The sequence below is a fragment of the Numenius arquata genome, chromosome 20 (genome assembly GCF_964106895.1).
Source record: "Numenius arquata chromosome 20, bNumArq3.hap1.1, whole genome shotgun sequence".
Classification (NCBI taxonomy): domain Eukaryota; kingdom Metazoa; phylum Chordata; class Aves; order Charadriiformes; family Scolopacidae; genus Numenius; species Numenius arquata.
Window position 1 is genome coordinate 1,547,827 of NC_133595.1, and position 27,724 is coordinate 1,575,550.

The 27,724-nt window shown below is 56.9% G+C and overlaps 3 protein-coding genes across 3 annotated transcripts; 1 reads left to right on the plus strand and 2 right to left on the minus strand.

The window, feature by feature from the left end:
* Window positions 1-1,282: 1,282 nt before the first annotated feature.
* HSPB7 (heat shock protein family B (small) member 7) lies at window positions 1,283-2,774 on the minus strand. Its single transcript, XM_074161609.1, has 3 exons — window positions 2,532-2,774; window positions 2,205-2,338; window positions 1,283-1,796 (listed from the first exon to the last, which is right to left on the minus strand). Exons 1-3 carry the CDS (start codon window positions 2,584-2,586, stop codon window positions 1,611-1,613), a joined length of 375 nt encoding a protein of 124 aa, XP_074017710.1. The 5' UTR covers window positions 2,587-2,774; the 3' UTR covers window positions 1,283-1,610.
* Window positions 2,775-3,217: 443 nt separating this feature from the next.
* LOC141473937 (chloride channel protein ClC-Kb-like) lies at window positions 3,218-8,230 on the plus strand. The gene is made up of 19 exons (XM_074161577.1): window positions 3,218-3,317; window positions 3,413-3,541; window positions 3,661-3,789; window positions 3,871-4,010; window positions 4,131-4,208; window positions 4,334-4,412; window positions 4,498-4,623; window positions 4,746-4,830; window positions 4,929-5,030; window positions 5,636-5,720; window positions 5,805-5,981; window positions 6,085-6,154; window positions 6,751-6,861; window positions 6,948-7,161; window positions 7,257-7,390; window positions 7,482-7,573; window positions 7,663-7,746; window positions 7,884-7,970; window positions 8,056-8,230. The coding sequence occupies exons 1-19, from the start codon at window positions 3,218-3,220 to the stop codon at window positions 8,092-8,094; spliced, it is 2,061 nt and encodes a 686-aa protein (XP_074017678.1). The 3' UTR covers window positions 8,095-8,230.
* A 2,745-nt stretch (window positions 8,231-10,975) lies between these two features.
* Window positions 10,976-27,416, minus strand: EPHA2 (EPH receptor A2). The gene is made up of 17 exons (XM_074161471.1): window positions 27,347-27,416; window positions 23,556-23,623; window positions 22,360-23,023; window positions 20,675-20,830; window positions 20,254-20,586; window positions 20,020-20,144; window positions 19,542-19,701; window positions 19,353-19,452; window positions 19,183-19,238; window positions 18,980-19,105; window positions 18,709-18,891; window positions 18,125-18,186; window positions 17,785-17,994; window positions 17,557-17,706; window positions 17,252-17,445; window positions 13,539-13,694; window positions 10,976-11,737 (listed from the first exon to the last, which is right to left on the minus strand). The coding sequence occupies exons 1-17, from the start codon at window positions 27,414-27,416 to the stop codon at window positions 11,509-11,511; spliced, it is 3,042 nt and encodes a 1,013-aa protein (XP_074017572.1). The 3' UTR covers window positions 10,976-11,508.
* Window positions 27,417-27,724: the final 308 nt, after the last annotated feature.

Genomic DNA, 27,724 nt, shown 5'->3' on the forward strand with positions numbered 1-27,724 from the left:
ACCCCTTCAGGTTTGCAGGGCCAAGGTGGCATGAGGAGCCCTGCGTGGCTTTGAAAGCAGCTGTTTGCTGGCATGTGTTGCAAGGTACAAGTGAGTTTGGGCTGGTGCAGACTGCCCAAAAAGCATAATATTCCTATTCCTATCAACCTGTTTCCCTGCCTGCCCAAAATGAGCCCATAGTGGGGCCAAGCTGCTGCGGGGTTTCTTTGGTGCTAAGGCTTCAAGCTGTCCCTTCGCCCATTCCCTGGCACGGGAATCTTCCCCCCTGTGAAACCAGCTGGCTTTGGTGAGAAAAGCCGGGGGGGAGGTGTTCCTCCTTTTGCTTGGGCTTCGTGCGTGAGGGCCACCGTCCAGCCTGTCACCACTAGATGGCAATCTGTCACCGCAGCGCGTGGCTCCCTGGGTGCTGGGATGCCCTGGGCACCCAAGGGTGGTATTTTGGGGCAGAGCAGACACGTCCCATCACAGAGGATCAACTAGAGGGCATCGCCACTGCTCCTTGTCTTCATAGCTCCAATTTCCTAAGCTGTGCTGGGGGATTTTGTAGCCATTAAGAGCTTTTTAAATAACTTCTAAACTTTTTCCTCACAGCGTCCTGCCGTAGGGAGTCCCCCCAGTGACTGGCGACGACGATAGGGAAACCACCCGAGGGGATGGTGGAAGAGCCACGTGTGTTTGTGTGCGTCCCCAATGCTGCAGGTGTGTTAATGCAAGTCACGAATCGTTAGGGGACAAGCAGGGACGAGTTGACCTCAGAGCTTGAGCAGCAACACGAGCCAGGCGGCGTGTGGTATCTATAAACAGCCGCTTGCCCCGAACGGCTGCCTCGCTGTTGTTTGTACACACAGGGAGATGGAGACGGGCCCTCGTGGGGGAGTTTTGGGGGGTGTTTGGCTCCCAGAAAGAAGCTCCTGGGTTTGGCATCTAAACTGGGACAGTCATCCTGGCTCATGCCGCTACCTGGGGCTTCCCTGAGGGCGATAGGTGCTGGTGGGCGAGGGGAGGAGGAGGATTTGGTGACCTTCCAGGTGGGCCAGCGGCCGAACAGCTGAGGGAATGGCTCAGAAATAGAGCGGCGGGGAAGAAATGAGTCACCCCGGGCTGGAAATAAACGGGGCCGTGGGCACCGGAGGGGAGCCAGGGTGGCTCCTCACCCGTGTTTTTGCCGGGAAGGAGGAATCGCTCATGCTACCCTTTACCAAAACACCTCTCTGGGCTGAACCTGCAGCCCTTTGGGGGAAAAAGCATCAAGAAAATATTAAAAAATGGAGGAGGCAGCAGTCAGGCATTCTCAATAATTTATCACAAGCTGTATATACAGAGACAAGCTCCAGCGGAGGGTCGGGGAAGGGAACCTCGCTCCCGGCGGGGCTCTTGGCATGCCAGATCTTCCCCATCAACCCTCACCGGCTAAATACCACCAGAGCCGGGACTCCCCTCTGGAATTTCTCCGGTGGGTGACGGGATGCATCTCTCCACGCCAGCCCCTTGGCACGGGTCTGACCCTGAGGGGGAGCATTCCCGTCCCCTAACCCCGCGTCCCACCTCCTTCCCAAATCACCCAAATAATTAACGAGGAAGGGGAGGAAAAGGGACCCACCCCGGACCCCTCAGATCTTGATCTCAGTCCGGAAGGTTTGCTGGACGTGGTCGGTGTGCTTGGCGGGCTGCCGCTGAGCCCGGATGGTCAACGTGCCATCGTCCCCCAGCGAGGATGACACCGACGTGGGGTCCACGTCTTCGGGCAGTTGGCATTTGTGGGTGAAGGTGTTCATGACGGTGCCGTCTGGAGCCAGCTGGGGAAAAAAAAAGGGTGAAAAAGGGCGATTTTAAGGTGCAGGCAGGATGAAGGCTCATTGTTCCCTGCCCTTGGGTGAGGCTGGCAGTCACGCCTTGTGTGTGGTGTTAATATTTATCTCCCCGAGGGGACAGGCAGGATGTGGGTGGCATCGGCAGGGGTGGGGGGGGACGGGACAAAGGTGCTTTTTTTCGGTTCCCACCCCCTGGAAGAGGGATGATTACAGAGCATGAGTTTGTTGGGTCTTGTGAGCTTTACTCCTGTGAAACATGAGGCAAAAAGATCAGGAAATGGTGAATTAAACCCCAGTTATGGCCAGGCTGTTAGGAAGTTGTGGGGGAGTTGTGGGGTCCCCTGGTTGAGAATTTTGGAGGTGAGCAGGGAAGGGAGGGGGGTGAGCACCCACCTTCTCGGCGTGCACCTCGATTTGGTTGTTGGAAGTGGTGACGATGATGTCTTCGGGGGCGAAATCACAGACGTCCACTGTGAACTGATAGGTGTTGCCCAAGGTCTTCACAGTCCCGGTGTTGCCAGGCCGAGCTGCCGGAGAGATTGGGGGGGTTCACAGCCACGGTTCGGCGGGGGTCCCCCCAAACTCCCACCGGAGAGTCTCCGGTCTCCCACCGCTCCAACTCTTGCCCAAACCCTCCAGGACAGGGACACACCAGCGTAGGGGAAGAGGAGGAATACCAGCCCTAAAAATGGGGTGACACCCCCTCCCCAAAAACCTCACCTGGGAACCCCAAAGTCTCGCCGCGGGGTCGGACGAAGCTCCCGAAAAGCTCCATGGTGTCGGCGGGCGACGCCGACGGGTGAAAGCTGTGCTCTGATAGGAAAGCAGCCGAGGATTTCCCTTTCTTCCACCGCTTCCTCCCTCACCTCCGACCCCCAGCTCCCACCGGGGAGGAAAAGCAAAGTGTGTCCCCCCCCTTCCTCGTTCTTCTCCTCGCCAAGGCGAAGCGGGACCTGTTATTTCAGGGGGGGCTGGCTTGACGAGCTTTTTAAAGCCTCGTTAAGGCTCCCGGCCGCCTGCCAGACCTCTTGTAAAACGGGCTAAATTTAGGTCTTGCGCCGGAGACGGTGGAAATTTTTCCCCTCTCCGTCCCCCCCCCTTAACGCCGTGGAATGCGATGCCGGCGTTCCTGCCTATTATTAAGGAATAATAATGAAAATTAATTAAATTAGTTATTAAATACTCCCTGCCCTGGGTTGTATTTGAGGATTGGGAGCTTGGAGGTAGTGGGAGGGGGGGGGGAAAACCCGGCTCGCTCCGGCCCGAGCGGGTCCGTCGGCTTCGTCAAGGTCGTTTTTAATGAGCTCGTTTGCAAACTCAGTCCGGCGGCGGAGGCTGAGGCGGGAGGACTGGTGAGGGGGTGCTGAAAAAAGTGGGGGTGTCCTGCCCCCCAACACATCCCCAGGATGGAGCACCCTGTTCCCAGGGGGCTTCAGGAGGAGGAGAGGGTGCTGGTGTCGGAGCAGAGCTGGAGACCTTGCCCCAAAGCCCGGAGGAGGCTCAGAGGTGAGACCCCCCACCCAAAGTGGGGGGGACCTTGGGGGTGTAGGGGTGTTTCTGGGCGGGTCATCACCCCATTGTCCCCTCCCACCTCCCCGCAGGGTGCCTGGAATGGGTGAAGCGGCAGCTTTTCCGTGTCGGGGAGGATTGGTATTTCCTCTTTGTCCTGGGGGTCCTCATGGCCACCATCAGCTTCATGATGGACCTCCTGGTCTCCAGGCTCTTTGAGGGTAACCGAGGGGCTCCCGTGGGGGGCTTCACCTGGTGTTTGGGAGTTCATCAAGAACGGGGGGGGGTGTGCCTTTTTGAGGGGGGGGGGGCATCTCCCTTCCCTATGCTTCTTCTCCAGCCCACCGATGGCTTTACCAAGAAGTCGGTGACATCTTGATGCTCAAGTACCTCTCATGGATCATGTACCCCATGGCACTGGCAGCCTTCTCCACTGGCTTCTCCCAAAGCATCACCCCGCATTCAGGAGGTGAGCTGGCTGCATCCCAACTTCCCCAAATTCCTCACCCAGTAGGGGGGGACCCTTAAAATTTGTATACCCCCCCTCCAGGGTCCGGCATCCCGGAGCTGAAGACAATCCTGACGGGTGTGGTGCTGGAGGACTACCTGGCCATCCAGAACTTCGGAGCCAAGGTGGTGGGGTTGACCTGCACCCTGATGTGTGGCAGCACTGTTTTCCTTGGCAAAGTGGTGAGGAATCCCCCATTCCCCCCCACCAGTTCCCAGCATCGCCACTGGTTTCGTTCAGTGCCGGGGTGGCAGTCGGGGGGGACACACTCAGCGCTGTGTCCCCCCCTCCTCGGCACCCAGGGTCCCTTCGTCCACCTCTCTGCCATGGCTGCAGCGTACCTGGGGAAGATGCGGACCTCAGTCACTAGGGAGTATGAGGTGGGGTTGCTTCTCCCCCCAAAATTTAAGAGGGGGGTGCATTCTCCCTCCTGAATTAGGGGGGATTTAATTTTACTCACCCTCCCAAAAAAAATTGAGGTTATGCTTACACCCTCTCCTCGCAGAACAAGTTCAAGCAGAACGAGATGCTGGTGGCAGCACAAGCCGTTGGGGTGGCCACGGTTTTTGGGGCACCCATCAGCGGTGAGGACTCCCCTGCTCCCCCATCCTACCCTGGGGACCCCCAAAACCCCCATAACCATCTGTCCCCCCCTCCCCATTTTCCCAGGGGTGCTTTTCAGCATCGAGGTGATGTCCTCCCACTTCGCCGTGCGGGATTACTGGCGTGGCTTTTTCGCCGCAACTTGCGGCGCCTTCATGTTTCGCCTTCTCGCCGTCTTCAACAGCGAACAAGGCAAGACAGGGCGGGCAGGATGCAGCCCCTCCTCTTCCCCTTCCTCTCGGGGGGGGTGCATAGCATTTTTGGGGTTCCCACCCCCAAAATCATGCACTCATTTCTCTACTTTCCCCCACCAGAAACCATCGCCGCTGTTTTTAAGAGCGACCTCAAGATTGATTTCCCTTTTGACCTCCTGGAGACCTTCTTTTTTGCAATTTTAGGGTAAGGGGGGCCCTGCCCGTGTCCTGCCTGTACCCCTGCCCGTGCCCTGCCTGTACCCCCGCCTGTGCCCTGTCTGTACCCTGCCCTCTCCTCTGCAGGGCCGTCTGTGGGCTTGTGGCCTGCGCCTACCTCTTCTGCCAGCGCTGGCTGCTGGCGGCCGTCAAGGAGAACTGGCTCACAGCCAAGCTGCTGGCCACTGAGTCCGTACCGGCTGTCTGCCTGTCTGTCTGCGCCTTGCGTGTCCGTGCGTCTGTGCCGTGCACCCTGGGTGTCCGTGTGTCCCCCCCATGCACCCCGCGTGCCCTGCACCCCCATCCCATGCACCCTGGGTGTCCGTGTGTCCATTTGATGCACCCTGCGCGTGCACCCCATGGTCCCTGTGTGTCCGTGCGTCCATCCCACACACGCTGTGTGTGCACCCCATGGTCGCTGCGTCCATCCCACACACCCTGTGCATCCACCCTATGCTCCCTGGGTGTCCAACCCATGCACCTTGGTTGTCCGTGTGTCCGCCCCATGCACCCTGCGTGTCCATATGTCCACCCCGTGCACCCTATACATCCACTCCGTGCACCCTGGCTGTCTGTGTGTCCGCCTGGTGCACCCTACGCATCCATATGTCCTCCCCATGCACCCTGGGCATCCCTGTGTCCACCCTGCCCACCCACCCTGTGCTTCTTGGGTGTCTGTAGGTCCCCCCCCATGCACCTCATTCGTCCATGGGTCCACCCCACGCACCCTGCCCACCCACCCCGTCCGTCTGTCTGTCCCCATGTCCCCCAGCCCCACCTCTTCCCCCCTGCAGCAAGCCCGTCTACACGGTGCTGGTGGTGCTGCTCCTCGCCTCCATCACCTTCCCGCCCGGGCTGGGGCAGCTGATGGCCTCCAGGGTGAGTGGGGAGACACACACAGGGCTCCCCAGGGCACCCTGACACATCCCAGCAGGTGCTCAGGATGTCCGTCTGTCCTTCCAGCTCACCATGAAGGAGTATCTCACCTCCCTCTTCGACAACCGCACTTGGGGCACGCTGGTCCCCAACGCCTCCTTGGTGGCCAACCCCCCTGGTGTGGACCCTCGGGAGCTCTGGCAGGAGTGGTGCCACCCCTCCACCACCATCTTCGGCACCTTGGCCTTCTTCCTGGTGATGAAGGTAGCCATGTTCCACCCCCTCCAGTCCCTATGTGATTCCCCCCGTGGTGGTGTCCCCATGGGGATGACGCCCCAACTCTTGGCTGAGCTCTGCACCCTCCCAGTTCTGGATGCTGATCCTGGCCACCACCCTGCCCCTGCCTGCCGGCTACTTCATGCCCATCTTCATCTATGGTGAGTCTGGGTGTCTGCTGGCCTGGACTGGGGGGGGGGCATCCAGCCATGGGGGGCATCTAGCCTTGGGGGGCGCACAGGGGGTACATCTAGCCCTTGGAGGTGGAGGGTACAGTGGGGGTATCCAGCCCTGGGAGGGGGGACGTACGCAACAAGGGTTGCATCCCAGCACTGGGGGAGTGGGGAATACAGCCCGGGGCGGGGGGCTTGCATCCAGTCTGGGAGGGTACAGGGGTTTTATCCAGTCCCACAGGATACATCCAGTGGGGGGGGTACAGGGGTTGTATTCAATCTGGGGGGGGGGTGTACATCCAGTCTGGGGGGAGGTACAGGGTTTGTATCCAGTCTGGGGGGGGGGTACATCCAGTCGGGGTGGGGGTGGGGGGTACAGGGGTTGTATCCAGTCCCAGGGGGGTGGTGTTACATCCAGTCTGGGGGGATAGAGGGGATGTATCCAGCCCTGTGGGTTGGGGGGGTTGCATCCAGCCCCATGGAGGGGTGGTCACCTCCAGCTGCACCATTTTTGGGGGGTGGGGATGGTGGCATTGCTGGGGTCTCCTCACCTTTCCTCCCTCCCCCCCCCTCCATCATTTTAGGAGCCGCCATTGGGCGCTTGATAGGGGAGATGGTGGCCCTGCTCTTCCCCCGGGGCCTCCGTTCGGAGGGGGACCTGCGCCCCATCATCCCTGGTGGCTACGCCCTGGCCGGTGAGTCGGTGGGGAGGGGGGGGACACCCATGGGTGGGAGACACCCACCACTCATCCACTGACCCCACCTTGGTTCTCCACGACAGGTGCGGCTGCCTTTTCGGGCTCGGTAACCCACGCCATCTCCACGGCTTTACTGGTGTGCGAGGCTACTGGTCACTTGGGCCATGTCCTCCCCGTAGTCCTGGCCGTGCTGGTGGCCAACGCCATCACCCAAAAGCATCAACCATCCTTCTATGACGGCACCATCATTGTCAAGAAGCTGCCCTACCTGCCCCCCATCCGCAGCCGGCACATGGCGTAAGGCCCACCCCCCCACCCCCCATCCAAAACCCCATATTTTGGGGTGAATTGCTGCAAAATGATGGAATTTTGGGGGTTTTATGGCTCACCAGCTCCTACCAAGTGGTGGTGGAGGAGTTCATGGAGCGCCAGGTGGTGGCTTTGGCCAAGGGTGATGGCTTTGAGGAGGCGCTGATGGCCTTGGATGCCTCTGCCGATGCTGAATACCCTGTGGTGGAGAGCACAGGTGGGATGTGGGATTTGGGGGGGGTCACCATGACCATGGAGGGTCACTGTGACCAGGGGAGGACATCACTGGGCTTGTTCCCATCCTCCAGGGTCACCCACGCTGGTGGGCACCATCAGCAGAGCCCAGCTGGTCACCTTCCTCCAGAGCCACAAGCATCCACAGGCACCCCCAGGGGAGAAGGTAAATGGGGATGTGGGAGGTGTGAGCACCCCACTGCACCCAAAAAAGCTGTTTTTCCACCCAAAAATTAACACGTCACCTTCCCTAAGCTTGCCACTGCGGGTACACTTGGGGACAGCTGCGCTGTTGAACCCATCATGCTCCAGCTCTCACCATGGACCTCCCTGCACCAGGTTTGGGAAGGGGGGGGACGTGTCCTGGTGGGGCTGGGAGCCATCAAATTACCCACCCCCCTCGATTTTGTGTCATAGCGAGGGGATACGGCAGGGGTGGCTTTGTCCCCACGTGTCCCCTTTGTCACGTCCCCAAGGCCCATCACCTCTTTGAGCTGCTGAAGCTGCAGCGCATCTTCGTCACCCGCTTCGGGGAGCTGGTGGGAGCCGTCAGCCGGGTGGAGGTGAGGGGGGGACAAGGGGGCAACAAAGCGGGGGGGTGACAAGGAGGGGACACGACCCCAACTCACCTCCTCTGCCCCCTTGCAGCTGCGGAGAGCGATCGAGGAGCTTGCCAACCCCAAGTGATGACTTTTGGGGACCCCTCCCCAGTGATGTAACCCATGGAAAAGGGGGGTGTGTGTCCCCCCCTCTGGAGGGAACCCAGGCATCCGGGCTGGGGGTAGCGGTTCTCTGGTTCTTGTAGTAAATACATCAATCCATCAATGCTCCCTCTTCTTCCTCCTCTTCCTCCTCCTCCTCCAGCCCCATGGGGTTCACTCTGGGAGGGCCTCACCCCCCCCATACCTCACAATAGTGCTCAACCCCCCCCCAAATCACCCCAAAACTGCACCCAACCCTGCGACATGCACCAGTGCCCCAATCTCTGCAACCCTCCCTCCCTATGAGAGCCCCCCATCCTTATTAGTGCATAATTATCCTTAATTATTGCAATTAATAAGGGTGGCGGGTGTTTTGTGACTCCAAGATCCTGGGGGAAATAGGGGGGGGCTGATCTCCCATTTGTGGATCTTCGGTGCCAGCTCTTTGGTGCCACCCCCAATCTGGGGTGCAGTGTTTTGGGGGAGAGTGGAGGGTGTGGCAGGTGCTAACGAAGACGTAATTAAGCCCAGCGGGGTAATTATGCTCAGCAGAGCAGGTTGGGTGAGGCGGGCATGCCCAGGCCCAGCCGGAGGAGAGGTGAAGCGGGGTCAGCGCCAGGGAGACACCCCAAAACTGGGGCGGGCGATGGGAGAGGCTCTGGGATGGGTGCTGGGGTGGGGGTGAGGTTGCTGGGAACAAGGACGGGCAGCAGCACCCATGTGCCCCATGGAGGGTGCTCGGTGGGGTGAGGGGACCATGGTGAGGGGGACCAGAGCACCCATGGAAGGTGCTCGGTGGGGTGAGAGGACCAGAGCACCCATAGTACTTATGGTGGGTGCTCAGTGAGGTGAGGGGACCATGGTGAGGGGGACCAGAGCGTCCTTGGAGGGTCCTTGGTGGGGTGAGGGGAACCAGAGCACCCATGGAGGGTGATCAATGGGGTGGGAGTGCTCGTAGGGGTATGGGGACTGCAGCACCCATGGAGGGTGCTCAGTGGGGTGCAGGGACCATGGGGAGAGGACCCAGAGCACCCATGGAGAGTGCTTAATGGGGCATGGAAACCACAGCGCCCATAAGACTCATGGTGGGTGCTCAGTGGGGTGATGGGACCATGGTGAGGGGGACCAGAGCACCCACAGAGGGTGATCAATGGGGTGAAGGTGCTCATAGGGTGATGGGACCACAGCACCCATGGAAGGTGCTCAGTGGGGTGAAAGGGACCATGGTGAGGGGGGACCAGAGCACCCGTAGAGGGTGATCAATGGAGTGAGCGAGGGTGTCATAGGGTGATGGGACCACAGCACCTATTTCACTTTGGGGGTGGGGCCCAGTGGGGTATGGGGACTGCAGCACCCATGTAGGGTTCTCTGTAGGGTGAGGAGACCATGGGGAGGGGGACCAGAGCACCCACAGAGGGTGCTTGGTGGGGTGAAGGTGCTCGAAGGGTGATGGGACCGCAGTACCTATGTCACTTGAGGAGAATGCTCAGTGGGTTATGGGGACCACAGCACCCATATCACCCATGGAGGGTTCTCAGTGGGGTGAGGTGACCATGGGGAGGGGACCAGAGCACTCATGGGTGATGCCCCCATCCCTGACCCTCACCCCATGCCTGCTCCCATCGGGATTAGGATGGGAATTTTGCTGAAACTGGGGTGACAGTGGTGACTGGGGGGGGGGGGGCATCCCAAAGGCCCCACTCACCCCGTGCCTCAGTTTCCCCATTGCCCTTATCTGGCCCCGCCATAGGCAAACAGAGATAAGGTGCTGCCGAGTGCTGCCGCACACCCAAATCTGGTGTTTTTTTCCTCCCTGGGCGCTGCTGGACTTTGAGCCGGGACCAAGGGTGGCGTCAGGGCTGAGACCGGCAAACTCGTGACACACACAGGCCATCCACAGGCCCCGAAAGCCCTGAAATAGGGCAAAACCCACCCAAACAGCAACTTTTGCAGTAAAGATACTGGTCCCCACTAAACCACGCCCCCATTTTTATGGTTTGGGGGGAAAAAAAAAAAAAAAGAAGGACAAACAAACCCTTTTCCGGCTTTTTTCCACCCGGTTATTTGCAGGCACCAGGCAGCCGTCCCCGCTGCCGCTGCGGCTCGGGCTTGGCTTTGGGGGAGCGGCGGGTGACGAAAAAGCCAAATTCCTCGTGGGTTTTGCTGAGGAAAAGAGGCCCCCGGAGGGGAAATGCTCCTTGAGCTGTGTTCAACCCCTTAAAAACCCCCTAAACCACCCCCCAAAACCCTTAAAAATCCTTAAAATGCCTTTTCACTGTCCCTTAAAAGCCCTTAAAACCCCTTAACCCCCCCTTAAAAAGCCTTTAAATGCCCTTTCACTGTCCCTTAAAAGCCCCTAACGCCCTCCCTTTGAACCCCTCCCCAAAAAAACCTTAAAAAATCCTTTAAATGGCCTTTTACTCTCCCTTAAAAGCCCTTAAAATCCCTTAACCCCCCCCCCAAAAAAAATCACTTTAAACCTCCTTAAAAAAAACTTAATCCCCTTAAAAGTGCTTTAAAATGCCTTAACCCCCCCTTAAAAACCCACTAAACCCCTTTATAATCTGTTTTTCATGCCCCCCAACCCCTCCTTAAAATCCCTTAGAACTTCTCAACCCCCTTCAACCCCCTTAAAAATGTTAAAACCCCCCCTTAAAGAATCCTTCGAACCTTCAAAATGCTTTAGAACCCCTTAAAAATCCTAAAATCCCATTACCCCCCCCCTTCAAAACTCTTTAAAATCCCTTAAAACGCCCCTTAAACCTCCTTAAAACCAGGGGTAACCCACCCCACCCCCCATCCCTCTTCGTCTCCAAATTCCTGCACTGGGAAACGACGAGATTATAGGAAAAAAAAAAAAAACAAACCACAAAATACATATTTTTATTTAAATCAAAACCTCACAAAAATCCCCCCAAACCCTTGAAAAACCACGAAAAAAAGGGAAAAAAAAAAAAAAAAAAAAGCAGCCGGGTTTTATTTTTTAATTTCCCCCCCCTTTTTTTTTTTTCTCTCTCCCGAATCTGACACGACCTTTGCTTCCTCGCAATAAATATACAAAAATAGAATAAATTAGGTTAAAAAATAAAAAGGAAAAGGTAACACTGCGGGGGGGGGGGGGGGGGGGAACCCAACAAAACACCCAAAACCCGGCGGGAGAGGAATAAATAGGGAGAAAAAAAAAAAAAAGCAAAAATGAGCCAGTTTCGGGGCTGAGCCCTTTTTTTGATTGAAATGTGGAAAAAAAAAAAAAAGAGGAAAACTCCCCAAATCACCCCCCCCCCCCCCCAGCCCAAAATGAGCTTGAAATTTAATTTTATTTTTTTTTGGGGGGGGAGGGGGGGAGAGGATGGGGGCAGCACCCGTGTCATCCCCAACCCCGGGGATAATAATAATAATACTATAAAAAAAAAACCTTAATAACAATAGAAATAATAAATAAACCCCTCGGGGAGGAGGAGGGGGGGGGGGGTGTCTTCATTTGGTTGATTTCAAGTCTTTTGGCGGGGGGGGGGTGTGTTGTTAAATGGGGACCCCCCCCGGCGTTGGCCTGCTCCTGCAGCCCCAGCAGGCTGTAGGCGATGCGCTTCTGGTGCCCCGGCAAACGCACCCCGATTTTCTTGATATCGCTGAAAATAAGGCAAAAAGAAAACAAATTATAAGGGTTATAGGATACTGGGGGGGGGGGGAAGAGCCCCAAAAGGGTTCAGGTGGAAAGGGAGAGCTTGGGGGGGGGGGGGAATCCCCTGGGAATCCAGCTCTGAGCATCCCATGGGGAAGAATCCAACCCCAAATATTCCCCCCTCCAGGGATGGATCCAGCCCCATGGGATGCTCCAGGCTGGTGGATCCAGCCCCTAATATCTACATTTCTTCCCCCTCCCCCCGATCCCTCCCCACCCCAAGGGATGGATCCAGCCCTGAGCATCTTGTGGGGGCAAATCCAGCCCCAAATATCCACCCCCCCCAGGATGGATCCAGCCCTGAGCATCTTGTGGGGGCAAATCCAGCCCCAAATATCCACCCTCCCGGGATGGATCCAGCCCTGGGCATCCTGTGGGGCCAAATCCAGCCCCAAATATCCACCCCCCCCCCCAGGGATGGATCCAGCCCTGGGCATCCTGTGGGGGCAAATCCAGCCCCAAATATCTCCTCCGCCAGGGATGGGTCCAGCCTGGAGAATCCCGTGGGGACAGATCCAGCCCCAAACCTCCCCCTGGGACTGGATCCAGCCCTGAGCATCTTGTGGGGCCAAATCCTGCCCCAAATCCTGCCAGGAACCAACCCCAAATATCCACGCCCCCAGGGCTGGATCCAGCCCCCAAAACTCCCCAGGGATGTACTGAGCCTGGAGCAGCCCATGGGGCCAAATCCAGCCCCAAACACCCCCTGGAGATGGGGCTGAATCCAGCGCCAAGCTCCTCCTGGGATGGATCCATCCCCGAGCATCTTGTGGGGCCAGATCCAGCCCCAAATATCCGTGGGGCCAGATCCAGCCCTGAGCATCCCATGGGGACAAATCCAGCGCCAAGCACTGCCTGGGATGGATCCAACCCGAAGCATCCTGTGGGGCCACATCCAGCCCCAACCCCCCCTGTTTTTGGGGGCCCATCACTGCGCCCCCCTCCCCCCCTCATCCGGGCCATTCCCGGGGGACAGACAGAAGGACACGGCTCGTCCCGACCTCTCCGGCCAGATCCTGGCCAGAGAACGTCTAATTTTATCCCATCTCTTGCGCCAACAACGCCAACGCCACGGAAGTGGTTTCCTTTCCCAGCACGTCCCCATCCCCAGGGGAGCTGGAGGGGACAGTATGGGGACACCAAGGGGACAGTATGGAGACACCAAGGGGACAGCCGGGGGACACCAAGGGGAGACACCATATGGACGGCATGGGGATGGTATGAGGACACCTAGGGAATAGCATGGGGACACCAAGGGGAGTATGGGGACACCACAGGGGACAGCATGGGGATGGTATGGGAATACCAAGGGGACAGCATGTTGACACCACGGGGACACCAAGGAGGGGTATGGGGACACCATAGGGACAGCATGAGGACAGTATGGGGACACCACAGGGGACAGCATGGGGACACCACAGGGGACAGCATGGGGACACCATAGGGAGGAGTATGGGGACACCATAGGGACAGCATGAGGACAGTATGGGGACACCACAGGGGACAGCATGGGGACACCATAGGGAGGGGTATGGGGACACCATAGGGACACCAAGGGGACACCAAGGAGGGGTATGGGGACACCATAGGGACAGCACGGGGATGGTATGGGAATACCAAGGGGACACCCAGGGTTCACTGTGGGGAGAGTATGGGGACATACTATAGAAACAGCATGGGGATGGTATGGAAATACTAAAGGGACACCATGGGGACAGTATGGGGACATCAAGGGGACACGGACTCACTCGCTGGTCATCTGCAGGACCTTCTCGATGGTGCTGTAGCCCGAGGCCATGAAGTGCTCCGTGTACTGGGGCATCCTGATGGACTCCAGCCACTCGGGGACGGAGCGGAAGGGGACACCCTCCGAGCCGCTGGTGCTGGGCAGGCGGATGGAGACCCTGGGGGGGGGGGGGGAATTGAGGGGGGGGGGAGCGTGAGAAACGGGGCGGGAACCGTGCCCAAAGGGGAGGGTGCAAAAAGCGATGCCGAAGTTGAAAGAGGCGAAAAGTAAGGCAAAAATGGAAGGATGTAAAAAAAAAAAAAATGATGCGGAAATGGAAGGGTGCAAAAATGGTGCAGAAATGAAAGGGTGAAAAAAATTATGCGAAAACGAAGGATGAAAAAAAAGTTACGCGAAAATGGAAGGACGCAAAAAATGATGTGAAAATTAAAGGGTGCAAAAAGTAAAGCAAAAATAGGAGGATGCAAAAAATGATGCAGAAACGGAAAGACGCAAAAAAAAAAATGACGTGAAAGTGGAAGGTGCAAAAAAAAGTGGCGTGAAAACGGAAGGATGCAAAAATCGTGCGAAAGTGGAAAGGTGCAAGAAATGATGCAGAAACGGGAGGCGGCAAAAAGGGTGCGGGAACGAAAGGACGCAAAAAAATGCTGTGAAAGTGGAAGGGTGCAAAAAGAGACGCAAAAAAATGGAGAAATGGGAAGATGCAAACAAAATGATGGGGAAAAGGGAGGATGCAAAAGAATGTGAAAATAGAAGGATTCAAAAAAAGTCATGCAAAAAAATAATGCAGAAATGGAAAGCTGCAAAACGTGAAGCGAAAATGGAAGGGTGCGAAAAATAAGGCAGAAACGGGAGGGTGCAAAAATGGTGCAGAAGTGAAAGGGGGTAAAAATAACGCAAAAATTCTAAGATGCAGAAATGAATGTAGAAAGGGAAGGATGCAAAAAATAATGCAAAAAGAGATGCAAAGAGTAATGCAGAAAGCGGAAAGGCAAAAAATAAGGCAAGAACGCTCAAAAGCGAGAAATGCCGAAGGGAAAAGGAAAAGCTCAAATGCCCAGACGGAAAGAATCAGAAGAGAAGGCAAGAATGCAAAAAAAAATATAATTACAAAATGCAGAGAGGTAGAAAAGGCAAGAATATATAAGAATATAAAATGGCAAAATGAATTAAAAAAAAAAAAAAGGAAAGATGCAAAGGAGGGCAAGAATTAAAGGATGCAAAAAGCAAGGCAAAAATGCAAAGGGGCGATAAAGAAGTGCCAGAAAGTAGAGACGGGAGGAGCCGCGCAGGAATGCACAACTGCCAAACCAATAAAAAAAAATGGAAAAAAAAAAAATGCAAGAATGCAGCGGTGCCAAAAAAGCAGTGCAAAAAATGCCAAGATGCGAAAATGAGTGCAAAAATGCAGAGATGCGAGCGGTGCCGTGAAAATGCAAAATTGCCAAACCGATGCGAAAAACTCAACGGGGAAAAAGAGCGCAAGAAGGAAGCGATGCAATAAAGAAGTGCAAGGATGCGGAGATGCAGAAAGCGACGCGAGAACGCCGAGGTGCAAAAAGGAGGAGTGGAAAGCGCCAAACTGCAAAAAAACATGCAAAAAAAAAAAAAAAAAAAAGCAAAGGTGAAAAAGAGCGCAAGGATGCAGGGATGCAAAAATCAACACAGAAATGCGCAGGTGCGGCAAGGGATGCAAGAACGCCGAGGTGCAAAAAATGCAAGAATGCCAAACTGCAAAAAAGATGCAAAAAAATGCAAAGGTGGAAAAAAGTGCAAGAATGCAGAGATGCAGTAAAGAAATGCGACGGTGGAAAAAAGTGCAAGAACGTCAAGGTGCGACAAGCAATTAAAAAATGCAAGGGTGAAAAAGAGCGCAAGGATGCAGGGATGCAAAAATCAACACAGAAATGCGCAGGTGCGGCAAGGGATGCAAGAAATGCCAAAAAAAGATGCCAAAAATGCAAGAATGCCAAACTGCAAAAAAGATCCAGAAAAATGCAAAAGTGGAAAAAAGTGCAAGAATGCAGAGATGCAGTAAAGAAATGCAAGGATGCAGAGATGCACAAAGCGAGGCAAAAATGCGGAGATGCAGAAAGTGATGCAAGAACGCCGAGGTGCAAAAAGGAGGGGAAGAGTGCAAAGCTGCAAAAAAAGGCAAAGGTGGAAAAAAGTGCAAGAACGCGGAGGTGCGAAAAACAAGTGCAAAAATGCAGAGACGCGGCAAAGAAGCTCAGGACTGCGGAGATGCAAAAAGCCAGGGAAGAAATGCAAAGGTGAAAAAGAGCGTGAGGATGCAGGGATGCAAAAAGAAGTGCAAGAATGCAGAGATGCAAAAAAAAGAGGAGGCTCCGGGGAGACCTAACAGCGGCCTTCCAGTACCTGAGGGGGGGCTACAGGAAGGCTGGGGAGGGTCTGTTTACAAAGGCCTGCAGTGACAGGACGAGGGGCAACGGTTTTAAGTTGGAGAAGGGGAGATTTAGATTGGATATTAGGAAAAAGTTCTTTACCATGAGGGTGGTGGAACACTGGAACAGGTTGCCCAGGGAGGTGGTTGAGGCCCCTTCCCTTGAGATATTCAAGGTGAAGCTCGACGAGGCCGTGGGCAACCTGGTCTAGTTGGGGGTGTCCCTGCTGTAGGTCGGACTAGATGACCTTTGGAGGTCCCTTCCGGACCTGGACCAATCTATGAATCTATGAATCTAAACGCCAAGGTGCAAAAAGGAATTAAAAAATGCAAGGGTGAAAAAGAGCGCAAGGATGCAGGGATGCAAAAATCAACACAGAAACGCACAGGTGCAGCAAGGGATGCAAGAACGCCGAGGTGCAAAAAATGCAAGAATGCCAAACTGCAAAAAAAATCAAAAAAAAAAATGCAAAGGTGGAAAAAAGTGCAAGAATGCAGAGATGCAGCAAAGAAGCTCAAGACTGCGGAGAAGCAAAAAGCCAGGCAAAGAATGCAAAGGTGAAAAAGAGCGCGAGGATGCAGGGATGCAAAAAGAAGTGCAAGAATGCAGAGATGCAAAAAAAAACCCCCAAACCCTCCAAAGGTGCAAAAAGCAATGCAAAAATGCAAAGGTGGGAAAAAGTGTAAGAACGCCCAGATGCAAAAAAAAAAAAAAAAAAAAAAGGAAGGAAAAAATGTAAAGATGCAAAAAGCGATGCACAAACGCAGAGGTGAAAAAGAGCGCAAGGATGCGGAGATGCAGAAAGGGATGCGAGAACGCCAGGGTGCGAAAAGGAGTGGAAGAGTGCAAAACTGCAACAAACCGTGCAAAACAAAAATATGCAAAGGTGGAAAAAAGTGCAAGAACGTCAAGGTGCGACAAGCGATTAAAAAAATGCAAGGGTGAAAAAGAGCGCGAGGATGCAGGGATGCAAAAATCAACACAGAAATGCACGGGTGCAGCAAGGGATGCAAGAAACGATGCCAAACCCGCAAGAATGCCAAACTGCAAAAAAAGATCCAAAAAAAAAAATAAAAAAAAAATGCAAAGGTGGGAAAAAAAGTGCAAGAATGCAGAGGTGCAAAAAAGAAGTGCAAAAATGCCAAGATGCAAAAGAGCACGCGAGAACGCAGATACGCAAAAAGGAGCGCAAGAATGCAAAGATGCCAAAAAACGATGCAATAAAACCCCTCAACGGTGCACAAGAGTGTGCACCCCCATCCGTCCCCCCTCCCTTCCCACTCCCCCCTCGCCCCGTCCCGTCCCTCACCGGGGGTCGAAGTCCGCCAGCGCCTTGAGGGACTCGGGGGCGCGGATGAGCTTGTCGAGGATGCTGACGATGTCGGCGAACTTGGGACGCCGGCTGCGCTCCTGCTGCCAGCACTGCATCATCAGCTGGTAGATGGCGGAGGGACAATCCAGGGGGGCTGGCAGGCGGAAGCCTTCGTTGATGGCCTTCATCACCTACGAGGAGGAAGAGGAGGAGGAGGTTGAGTGGTGCTTTCCCCCTAAAAGCGGTCCGTTTGCAAGAACAACCCCCCCAAAAATCGGTGGTGGAGGAAGGTGGATGCTCACCTCGTGGTTGGAGAGCTCCCAGTATGGTCGCTCGCCGTAGGACATCACCTCCCACATGACGATGCCGTAGCTCCAGACGTCGCTGGCGGAGGTGAACTTGCGGTAGGAGATGGCTTCGGGTGCCGTCCAACGGATGGGGATCTTCCCACCCTGTGACAACATTGGGGTCAACCCCAGAAAAAAACCCCACCCCTCCGTGGCCAACCATCCCACCTTGGTGGCACTTACACTGGTGGTGTAGGTGGCTTCAGGGTCATCTTCCAACACCCTTGAGAGCCCAAAATCGGACACTTTGCACACCAAGTTGCTGTTCACCAAGATGTTCCGGGCGGCCAGATCCCGGTGGACGTAATTCATGTTGGCCAAGTACTTCATGCCGGCGGCGATGCCCCTCAACATCCCCACCAGCTGAATGACGCCAAATTCCCCTTCTTTTTCCTGGGAAAAGGGGGGAATCAGGCCTGGAATCCATCTCTGGTCCCACCTCCAGTGGTGGGGTTTTGGTGGTTCCATCACCCGGTAAATCCTTGCCCCGGGCGGGAGGACAATGCCATCACGCTTGACCTACCCTCAGGAATTTATCCAGCGCGCCGTTCTCCATGTACTCCGTGATGATCATGAAGGGCTTGTCTGGACCAAAAAGAGATCCCAAATGGGTAACCCCCCCCCAAATTCCTCCCAGATGCCTCCAAAAAACCCCCAAAACAAAAAAGCCCCAACCCCCAGAAAAACAACAAAAAAAACCCCAAACCCCCTAAACTCTCTAACCACACTCAACTTCCCCCCCAAATCCACCCCCAAGCCTCAAAATAAAATAAAAAACCCACACCCCAAAAAACCCCAACCCTCCAAAAACCAACCCCCCCAAACCAAAAACCCACCACCCCCAAAAACCTACTCTGCTAAAGAACCCCCCAAAACCCCCAACCCATCCTCAACCCCCTGCAACCCCCTCCTCCCCCCAATTTCCACCACCCCAAACCTCCCCAAAAATCCTTCCCCCCCAATTCCTCCCCAAACCGACCTCCCCAAAACCTCCAACCCCTCCCCAAACTTCACCCATCGTTGCTCAAAACACCCTATTTTTATATAGTGAGTTTTTGGGGTGTTTTGCAGGGAAACTGGAGGTTTTGGCAGGGGGAGGACACTCACACTTGGAGACGACCCCTTCCAGGCGGATGATGTTGTGGTGGCAGAACTGGCCCATGATGGTGGCTTCACTCAAGAAGTCCACCCGCTGCTTCTCCGTGTAGCCTGACTTCAAGGTCTTGATGGCCACTGGCACCTCCTTCTTCCCATGCTTCAGGGTGCCCTTGTAGACCTCCCCAAATTCACCTGTTCGGAGAAAGGAAGGGACGTTTAACCCCCACCCTGGTCCAATTTTGGGGTGTCTTTGGGGTGATGAAGCCACCTGATGACCTACCGGCACCGATGACCTTCTGGCGAGTAATGGAGGATGGAGGGATCTCAGTGGTGAATTTGAGCATGGCTTGGTTGGGGTCTTCGTAGGTGTGAGGGTCAACATAAGTCTTGAGGGGCTTCAGCTGGTCTGTGGGGTGTCAGGGGGGCGTCAGCACCCATATCACCCCCCACCCATCCCCGTGACCCCACCATCCTGTTGCTCACCTGACTTGGAGAAGTAGACGTCCTCCACGGACTGGCGTGGCCGTGACCTCCTCCTCCTGTGGAAAAGCAGTGGTTTGTCCCCAGAAATCACCTCTCGCCCATCTTTGGTGGTGGAAAATGGTATTCTGGGGTTTTTTGGGGGGGGGTTGCTTGGTTTTTTATCTCCTTACCGCCGGAGAAAGTAGAGGAGAGCGGCCAAGAGAAGGACGACGAAGACAACACCAGCAACAGAGCCACTGATGACAGCGGCAGATGCCATGGCCTCAGCACCTGTAGGGACAATTTGGGGGGTATTCTGGGGTGACCATGCACCTCCCAGACCCCTCACCCCAAAATTCTGCCCCGTCCTTGGTCCTCACCCTCAGGCAGGGTCTCAAACTCGTGCTGGGGGCTGTAGGTGCCGTGGCCGTCCTGGGTGAGCGCCTGGACCCGCACCACGTAGGCGGTGGCAGGGGACAACTTGGGGATGGTGACGGAGGTGCCCTCGCAGCGCAGGACCGAGTAGCTGTTCTCGTCCACCTGGGGACATGGGTGGGGCCAAGGATGGAGGTGACACAGGTGGAGGTGACACAGGTGGAGGCAAGGATGGAGGTGATGTGGATGGAGGTATGACACGGATGGGGACAAGGATGGAGATGACACGGATGGAGGGGTGACACGGATGGAGGGGTGACACGGATGGAGGGGTGACACAGGGGCAAGGATGGCAGTGGCATGGATGGAGGCAACATGGATGGAGGGGTGATGTGGGTGGAGGTGACATAGATTGGAGGGAGTGACACGGGTGGAGGTGACATGGATGGAGGTGGTGGGCTGAAGCTGCGACACGGGACGGACCTTCTTGCTGTAGGTGACCTCGTACTTCCAGACCCGACTCTGCTGCCGCGGTGGCACCGTCCAGGAGAGGACCAAGCTGGTGGCTGTCCGTCCATCCAGGCTCACCGATGTCACTCGGGGTGGCTCTGCCGTGGGGACAGGGATGTCACAGAGGTGTCCCCATGGGGGACAGGGACATCACGGAGGTATCCCCATGGTGGAGAGAAGGTGCGGGAGATGTTGGTGGCTCCTTACCCGTCTGGTTGACGCTGATGGTGGTGGTGGCCACGCTGCGGTGGTGGCTGTAGGGTGACACCCCGTTGCGGGCTTCAACGGTGAAGGTGTAGTTGACGTGTGGCTCCAGGTCAGTGATGGTCACCCCCGTCCCCGTCAAGCCCCGGGGGGGCTGTGAGTAGCGGACCGCCCTGTCGCAGGGACGGCACTCCCCGCTCTCCGGCCAGCACTGCTCGCAGGTGATGCTGTAGGTGACATCCCCACGGCCACCCAGGTCGGCGGGGGGGGACCATCGTAGCTGCACCGTGGCCCCCAACCCCACGGCCGTGACACCTTGCGGGGGCGAGGGAGGACCTGGGGAGGGACAGAGAGCAGAGAGGGAGGGTCGGGGGGGGGATGGCCGTGCCGTGCCTCAGTTTCCCTCCCAAAAAATGTCACTTACGGGTGCAGGGGTCGCCGGGGGGGTCGTCAGGGGCGCGGAAGAAGCTGTCCTGGCAGGGGCAGGCAGCGGCGGCAGCAGGAGAGGGCAGGGTGTGGGGTGGGCAGGGCTGGCAGCCGCTCGAGGACACGGTGGCCTTGAAGGAACCGGGGGGACAAGCTGGGGAGGGGACACACACACGATACAAACAGTGACATCAGTGAGACCCCAAATCCCCCCTCCCCATCCACAGCATCCTCACCCAGGCGGGTTGGGGGGGGGGAGGGGGCATCAAATTCACACCCCCACACCTCCCAAGTACACAGAGTGAGGATTTTAGGGTATTTCACCTTATTTTGCAGCTTCTTTATTATTGCCCCCCCCCTCCCCCCGCCACCCACCCCTCTGAGCCCTGTCACGCTCACTGCACTAGTGGCGCTTAAGGGTGAGCATCCAGGGCAGGGGATTTCAGGGCTAAGGTCTCATTTCTCTGCACCCCGGAATGCCCAGAGTGGGGGTTTTAGGGTATTTCATCTTATTTTGCAGTGATTATTATTACTGGGACCGCCCCCCCCCAGCCCACTCCTCTCCCAGCTGAGCCCTGTCCCACTCGCTGCACTAGTGGTGCTCAGGGGTGAAGATCCAGGGCAGGGGGTTTCAGGGCTAACACCTCATTTCTCCACACCCTGGAATGCCCAGAGTGGGGATTTTAGGGTATTTCACCTTATTTTGCAGCTTCTATTATTATTGGGACACCCCCCCCCGCCCCCAGCCCACCCCTCTGAGCCCTGTCGCACTCACTGCACTAGTGATGCTCAGGGGTGAGGATCCAGGATGGGGGGGTTGGGGCTGCTGCTTCATTTCCCTGACCCAGAGTGGGGATTTTAGGGTATTTCACCTTATTTTGCAGCTTCTTTATTATTGGACCCCCCCCCCCTCCAACCTGCCCATCTCCCAGCTGAGCCCTGTCGCACTCGCTGCACTAGTGATGCTCGAGGGTGAGGATCCAGGACAGGGTGGATTTGGTGCTGCCACCTCATTCCTCCAACCCGGAGTGGGGATTTTAGGGTATTTCACCTTATTTTGCAGTGTCTATTATTACTGGGATCCCCCCCAGTATTACTGGGATCCAGCCCACCCCTTTCCTGGCTGAGCCCCGTCGCACTCACTGCACTGGTGGTCCTCAGGGGATGAAGACCCAGGATGGGGGGGGGGTTGGGGCTGCTGCTTCATTTCCCTGACCCAGAGTGGAGATTTTAGGGTATTTCACCTTATTTTGCAGCTTCTCTTCTTACTGGGGAACCCACCCCCCCCCCCAAAGCCCACCCCTCTGAGCCCTGTCGCACTCGCTGCACTAGTGACGCTCGCAGGTAAGGATCCAGGACAGGGTGGATTTGCTGCTGCCACCTCATTCCTCTAACCCAGAGTGGGGATTTTAGGGTATTTCACCTTATTTTGCAGCTTCTCTTCTTACTGGGGAACCCCCCCCCCCAAAAGCCCACCCCTCTGAGCCCTGTCGCACTCACTGCACTAGTGATGCTCAAGGTTGAGGAACCCCAACGGGCAATTTGAGGCCTAACACCTCATTTTCCCACACCCCCCTGGCATGCACTGAGCTGGGACGTCCTCAGCCCTCCCAAATCCCCCCGACCACATCTCCCCCCACCCCCAACTCCAAATTTACGCCCCCCCACCCCCCCAAGCCCTACCTTGGCAACTGTCTCCCACTTTCTCGTAGCCGGCCCGGCAGAGGCACTCCCCGATGGGCACCAACCACTCGCCGTCGGCGTTGCAGTGCAGCACCGGAGCTTGCTCGGCCACCGCCTCCTCCACGCAGGTCCCTCGTACCTCGGCCAAGGTCTGCGAGTCGGCGCCGGCCACCGTTTGGGGAAAACGGGCCATCCCCCGTAAAACCGCCGGGCACCTCTTGTAATAAATCCGCACGGAAAGCAAAGCCACGCAAGCTCCCAAATCCTGGAAGGCCAAGTAGAAACCTTTCCGCTGGAGAGGTCCCACCGACCGCACCTCGACGTTGAGCTTCACGTTGCGGGAAGTGAAATCGTCCTGGCCGGTGATTTCATCCGGGGCGATGGTGTCGATCTTCTTGAACTGGCGCTTCTGGAAGTTGGTGCCGTAATCCACGTCGGATTCGGCGTAGTAGAGGTTGAAGGTCTCCTTGCAGGAGCCGCCGCCGGCGGTGGGGAAGCTGTTGCAGTCGCGGACGGTGAACTGGAGTTCGATGAAGACGCGTTGGGCCACCCCCCGGTAGATCCAGTTGGTGCGGAGCCAGTTCTCCTGCTCCCCCTCCAGCACTTTGCACACCGAGTAGATGTAGATCAAGGAGTCGTTCAGCACGTACTGCAGCAGGTCCCACTGTGTGTCCCCCCCCCCGAGAGAAATGGAGGTTATGAGGGGGGAAACTGAGGCAGGGTGGGTGGTGTCCCTGGGCCCCGTGGATGTACTTGTCCTCAGCCCCGTGGATGGCCCTGTCTCCATCTACGTGGGTTGCCCTGTCCCCATGGAGGTCCTCAACACCATCCCAGTGGAGGTCCCCATCTCTATCCCCACGGAGGTCCTCAACCCAGTGAATGTCCCCAACTCCATGGCTGTCCCCAACTGCATCCCCATGGAGGTCCTCAACCCCGTGGATATCCCCATCTCCATCCCCATGGAGGTCTCCATCCCAGTGAAGGTCCCCATACCCAGGGATATTACCAACTCCATCCCCATGGATGTCCCCAGTCCCATGGAGGTCAGCATGGGTGTCCCCATCCCTATCTCCATGCAGGTCCCCACCCCCATGGAGGTCATTATCCCCATCCCCATGGACGTCCCCATCCCTGGTGGGGGGTCTTGGGCCTGTGGTGGCCAGCAGGGCTGGACACCTAGGTCCCCGGGTGCTCACCCCTTTGCCGTAGGGCTGGGCGAGCCAGCCTAGCTCCCCCTGCGCCTTGGCGAAGTCCAGCAGGACCACTGTGGGGAGAGGAGAGGGGCATTAGTGGGGTGGGCGCAAAGCCTGGGAGATGCTACCAGGACCCGCAGATGGCCCCAGGACATGCAAATGCCAGCAATACACCCAGATGCTTCTTGGACCTATGGATGTTCCTGGGACCCACAGATGCACCCAGGATCCCTGGATGTCTCTGGGACCCATGGATGCCCCAGGATCCATGGATGTTCCTGGGACCCACAGATGCACCCAGGATCCATGGATGTTCCTGGGACCCACAGATGCACCCAGGATCCATGGATGTCTCTGGGACCCATGGATGTGTTCCAAGATCCAGAGATGACTCTCGGACCTATGGATGTCCCTGGAACCCACGGATGTTCCCAGAACCCATGTTGTATATCCCTGGGACCCACAGATGTCCCTCTGGACCCACAGATTTCTTCAGCACCCACAGATGTGTCCCCAGGACACATAGATAGCCCTAGGATCCACAGATGCATCTGGTCACCACGGATGTCCCCATGACCCATGGATGTTTCTACGACCTGCAAACACCCCAGGGACCTACAGCTGTCCCTGGGACCCACCAGGTTGCCCTGGGACCCCCACGAGAAGACCCCCAGGGACCCCCCCAAAAAAGAGGGGAATCGGAGGCAGAGCCGTGCTCCGTGCCGAGGCCGGGCAGACCTGCCGTGGCACGCCGGCCGCCCCGGCAAGGGCGGTGGCCGGATCCAGCGCCCGGGAGAGGAAGAGGAGGCCGCCGAGGGCCGGGAGGGAAGCGCTGACGGGTGGCCCCCCCCTCCCGCTCCCCGTCGGTGAATCACCCCCCAGGAATGCGCCCGGACGCCTGGGTTCACTCGGCAGGACAGGTCCCAACGGGGGGTGGGGGAGTTTCAGGGACGGATGCCCCTCCTCAACTCTCTCTGCTGAGAACAGCCAAGCTCGTTACATGCCCCAAGAGGGTCAAACCTGGAGGGGGAACCCCAAGGACCTGTTTGGGGGGGCACACGTGACCCTGTGTCCCCCCCCTCCCCATGGCCGGGGTCAGGAAGGATGCTGGGGCGGATATCCAGGCATTCCTGCGGCTGGAAATCCCCCCCCACACCTCCGGAGAGCGGAAAGCCGGCGGGAGGCTGGCGTGTGAGCTGAGTTGGTGGGTTCTCTGCAGGGTGTCCCCCTTCCCCCGTCCCCCCCCCGCCCCGGGCTGTGGTGGGGCTGAGTCAGGGGAGAAACCCGGGGCTGTGGCTGTTGAGTCAAGGGGCGCAGCACCCAAGGGTGCACCCGCGCCTGGGGCCATCACCATCAGCTTCTGCACCCTCTCTGCAATGGCTGTCACCATCATCACCACCATCACCATCATCACCACCATCTACACCTCCATTGCCATCACCACCATGGCCATCACCATCACCACCATCACAGCCATCGCCACCACCACCGTCACCAACGCCTCCATTGCCTTCATCACCATGGCCATCACCATCTCTGCCACCATCAACATCCTCCATCATCATCTGCAGTTGCAGCCCCTCCAGCACCATCACCTTCCCAGTCCACATCTGCATCACCATCTCCCCCTCCAGCCCCCCCCCTGACCTGCAGCCCCTGCACCGCTGCTGTCACTGGCCCCAGCTGCATCAGAGCTTCTGTGGCCACCACCACCGTCACCATATTCCACATCTTCATCCCTGTCCCATCCCTGGCTGCAGCCTTGTCCGTGTCACCAACTGCATTTTCATGCCCATCCCTGTCCTGTCCCCATCCCCCTCCTCAGCTCAATCCCATCCCATTCCTATCCCTTCCCATCCCATCCCTGTCCCAATCCCATCCTTGTCCCAGTCCCCATCCCCATCCTGTTCCCACCCCCATCCCATCCCAATCCCAATCCTGTTGCCATCCCATCCTCACCCTCATCTCAATCTAAATCCCATCCCCATCCCTGTCCTGGCCCTATCCCATCCCCATCCCCATCCTCATCTCATTCCCATCCCAATCCTATCCCTTCCCATCCTGTTCCTGTCCCAATCCCATCCTCGTCCCAGTCCCCATCCCAGTCCCAGTCCCCATCCCAATCCTGTCCATGTCCCCATCCCGTCCCTGTCCCCATCCCCATCCTCATCTCAATCCCAACCCCATCCCATTCCCATCCCCATTCTGTATCCCATCCCCTCCCAATCCCAATCCTGTCCGCATCCCGTCCCCCACCCTCATCTCAATCCAAATCCCATCCCCATCCCGGTCCTGTCCCCGTCCCAACCTTAATCTGAATCCCAATCCTCAAACGAATCCCATCCCCTCTCGTCCCCATCCCAGTCCCAGTCTGAATCCCAATCCCATTCCCGTCCCCTTTCCCCATCCCCTCCCCACCCTCGGGGACACCCCGAGCCTCAGGCCGGGTGGTGCAGGATCCGGCCGGGGCACCCAACACCCCCCAACTTCCCTTTCCCACTGGATTTCACCCTTTCCAACCGATGGGAAGCAAAGCGCCCCCCCCAATCCCCCCCAAATCCCACTGCTCTCCCAACGCTTTCCCCCTTTTTGCACTTTTTTAACCCAAAAATCCCCATATCCCCAAAGATCCCTCCTGGAATCGGCACTTCGGGAATGCGCCCCAAATCCCACAACCACATCGGGGCGGTTTGGGGTCCCCACCACGGGGTCACCCCCTCGTCCTTCCCCCCAGCACTTCCAAAATCCCTAATTTTAGGTGCTTTTACCCTATTTTTATTTTTTTGGGAGGTATTTTCCATCCCAAACCACCCTCCAGCCTCTGAGTTATCTGCGCTCGGGGCCGGATCCTTCCATCTTTCCCTCAAAAAGCGCCGGATTAAACCTTTCGGATGGAGTTTTTTAGACCCCTCAACTTTAAAAAAAATAAAGATATATTTTTATAAAGTGACTTTTCTCCTTTTGTACCCAAAACCCTTCAAATTGAGCCCAAAAAACTTGGCCGGGGACGGGTTGCGAGGTGGAGGCCGAGACGCTCCTTGTTTTTCCCAGCACTTTTTGGGGTTTTCCTGACATTGTTTTCCAGCTCTCGGGGCCGGATCCTGCCCGGCCCATTCCCGGCCATGGGAAAAGCTCCATTTTAGGGTGATTTTCCCCCTTTTCGGGGTTGGTTTTTTTTTTTAATCCCCTCCACCCTAATTGCTCTTTTGGGCTTTTTTTTTTTTGGGGGGGGGGGCACCCAGCAGGATCCGGCCCCGGCGCGAGAGCGGGACACTTTGCACAGGGAAAAGTTGCCCAAAACTCTCGGGTTTTCCCCCATTTTAATTTCCTCCCCCCTATTTTAGCTTCCCCCCCCCCCCCATTTTAGCTCCCCCTCACTTTCCCTTCCCCCCCCCCCCTTTTTTAACTTTTCCCCCCCTCTTTTAACTTCTTCCCCCCCCCCCCTTTTAACTTTCCCCCCTCATTTTAGCTTTTTTCCCCCCAAAACGCACCCCGGCACCCGGCAATTCACCGCCGCACCCATGGGTGCCCCTTTTTTTTTTGGGGGGTGGGGGGGGACGGACGACGACACCCACCCCCCAATCACCTTTTATTTTGGGGGGGCTTCCAACCCCTCTAAACTTTCGGAGATTTCCCGAACAGCCCAAACTTCCCCCAAAACTGCCCAAACTTCCCCCAAACCCACTCCACCCCTTTGGGCGGCACCCAGCAGCCCCCCACCCCCCCCAGCACCCCAATAAGGGGGGGTGTTGGGGTGCCCCCCCCCCCCCAAAAAAAAACCCCGTGGTGCTCACCTTCCTCGGCTGCCAGCGGGGTGACGGTGGTGAGGAAGAGGAGGGTGAAGGCCAGAGGGGTGCCCTCCATGGCTGGGGAGGGGGGGGTTGCGGGGGGGGGGGTATGGGGGGGTGTCGGGGTGCACCCCACAACCGGCGGCACCCAGCGCTGTGGGGCGTGTGGGGCTGAGCACCCCGCTCCTGTTCATTCATGTCCCGAGTGATGTCACCCGGCCACGCCCGCTCTTAAAGGGGCAGGAACCGCTCCCAGTACCCTCACCAGTACGGGACTGGGAGGGCCCGATCCTGAGGAAGGGCAGGTCTTTTTTTTGGGGGGGGGGGGTGGGGGGTGTGGAAAGTGTCTGGGACCCCCCCCCCCGTGGTGGGGTTTTTGGGGGG

Bases quoted from the DNA above. Each gene is read 5' to 3' on its own strand.
- HSPB7 (XM_074161609.1), bottom strand. From the start codon at position 2,586: ATGGAGCTTTTCGGGAGCTTCGTCCGACCCCGCGGCGAGACTTTGGGG. The intron at 2,339-2,531 runs GTGAGGTTTTTG...TCTCTCCGGCAG, and splicing joins CGAGACTTTGGGGTTCCCAG to CTCGGCCTGGCAACACCGGG. The intron at 1,797-2,204 runs GTGGGTGCTCAC...TTTTTTCCCCAG, and splicing joins TCGAGGTGCACGCCGAGAAG to CTGGCTCCAGACGGCACCGT.
- LOC141473937 (XM_074161577.1), top strand. From the start codon at position 3,218: ATGGAGCACCCTGTTCCCAGGGGGCTTCAGGAGGAGGAGAGGGTGCTG. The intron at 4,011-4,130 runs GTGAGGAATCCC...CTCGGCACCCAG, and splicing joins CTGTTTTCCTTGGCAAAGTG to GGTCCCTTCGTCCACCTCTC. The intron at 5,031-5,635 runs GTCCGTACCGGC...TCCCCCCTGCAG, and splicing joins GCCAAGCTGCTGGCCACTGA to CAAGCCCGTCTACACGGTGC.
- EPHA2 (XM_074161471.1), bottom strand. From the start codon at position 27,416: ATGGAGGGCACCCCTCTGGCCTTCACCCTCCTCTTCCTCACCACCGTC. The intron at 20,145-20,253 runs GTAAGGAGCCAC...TCCCCACGGCAG, and splicing joins CATCAGCGTCAACCAGACGG to AGCCACCCCGAGTGACATCG. The intron at 17,995-18,124 runs GTAGGTCAAGCG...CCCTTTTCCCAG, and splicing joins CGCTGGATAAATTCCTGAGG to GAAAAAGAAGGGGAATTTGG.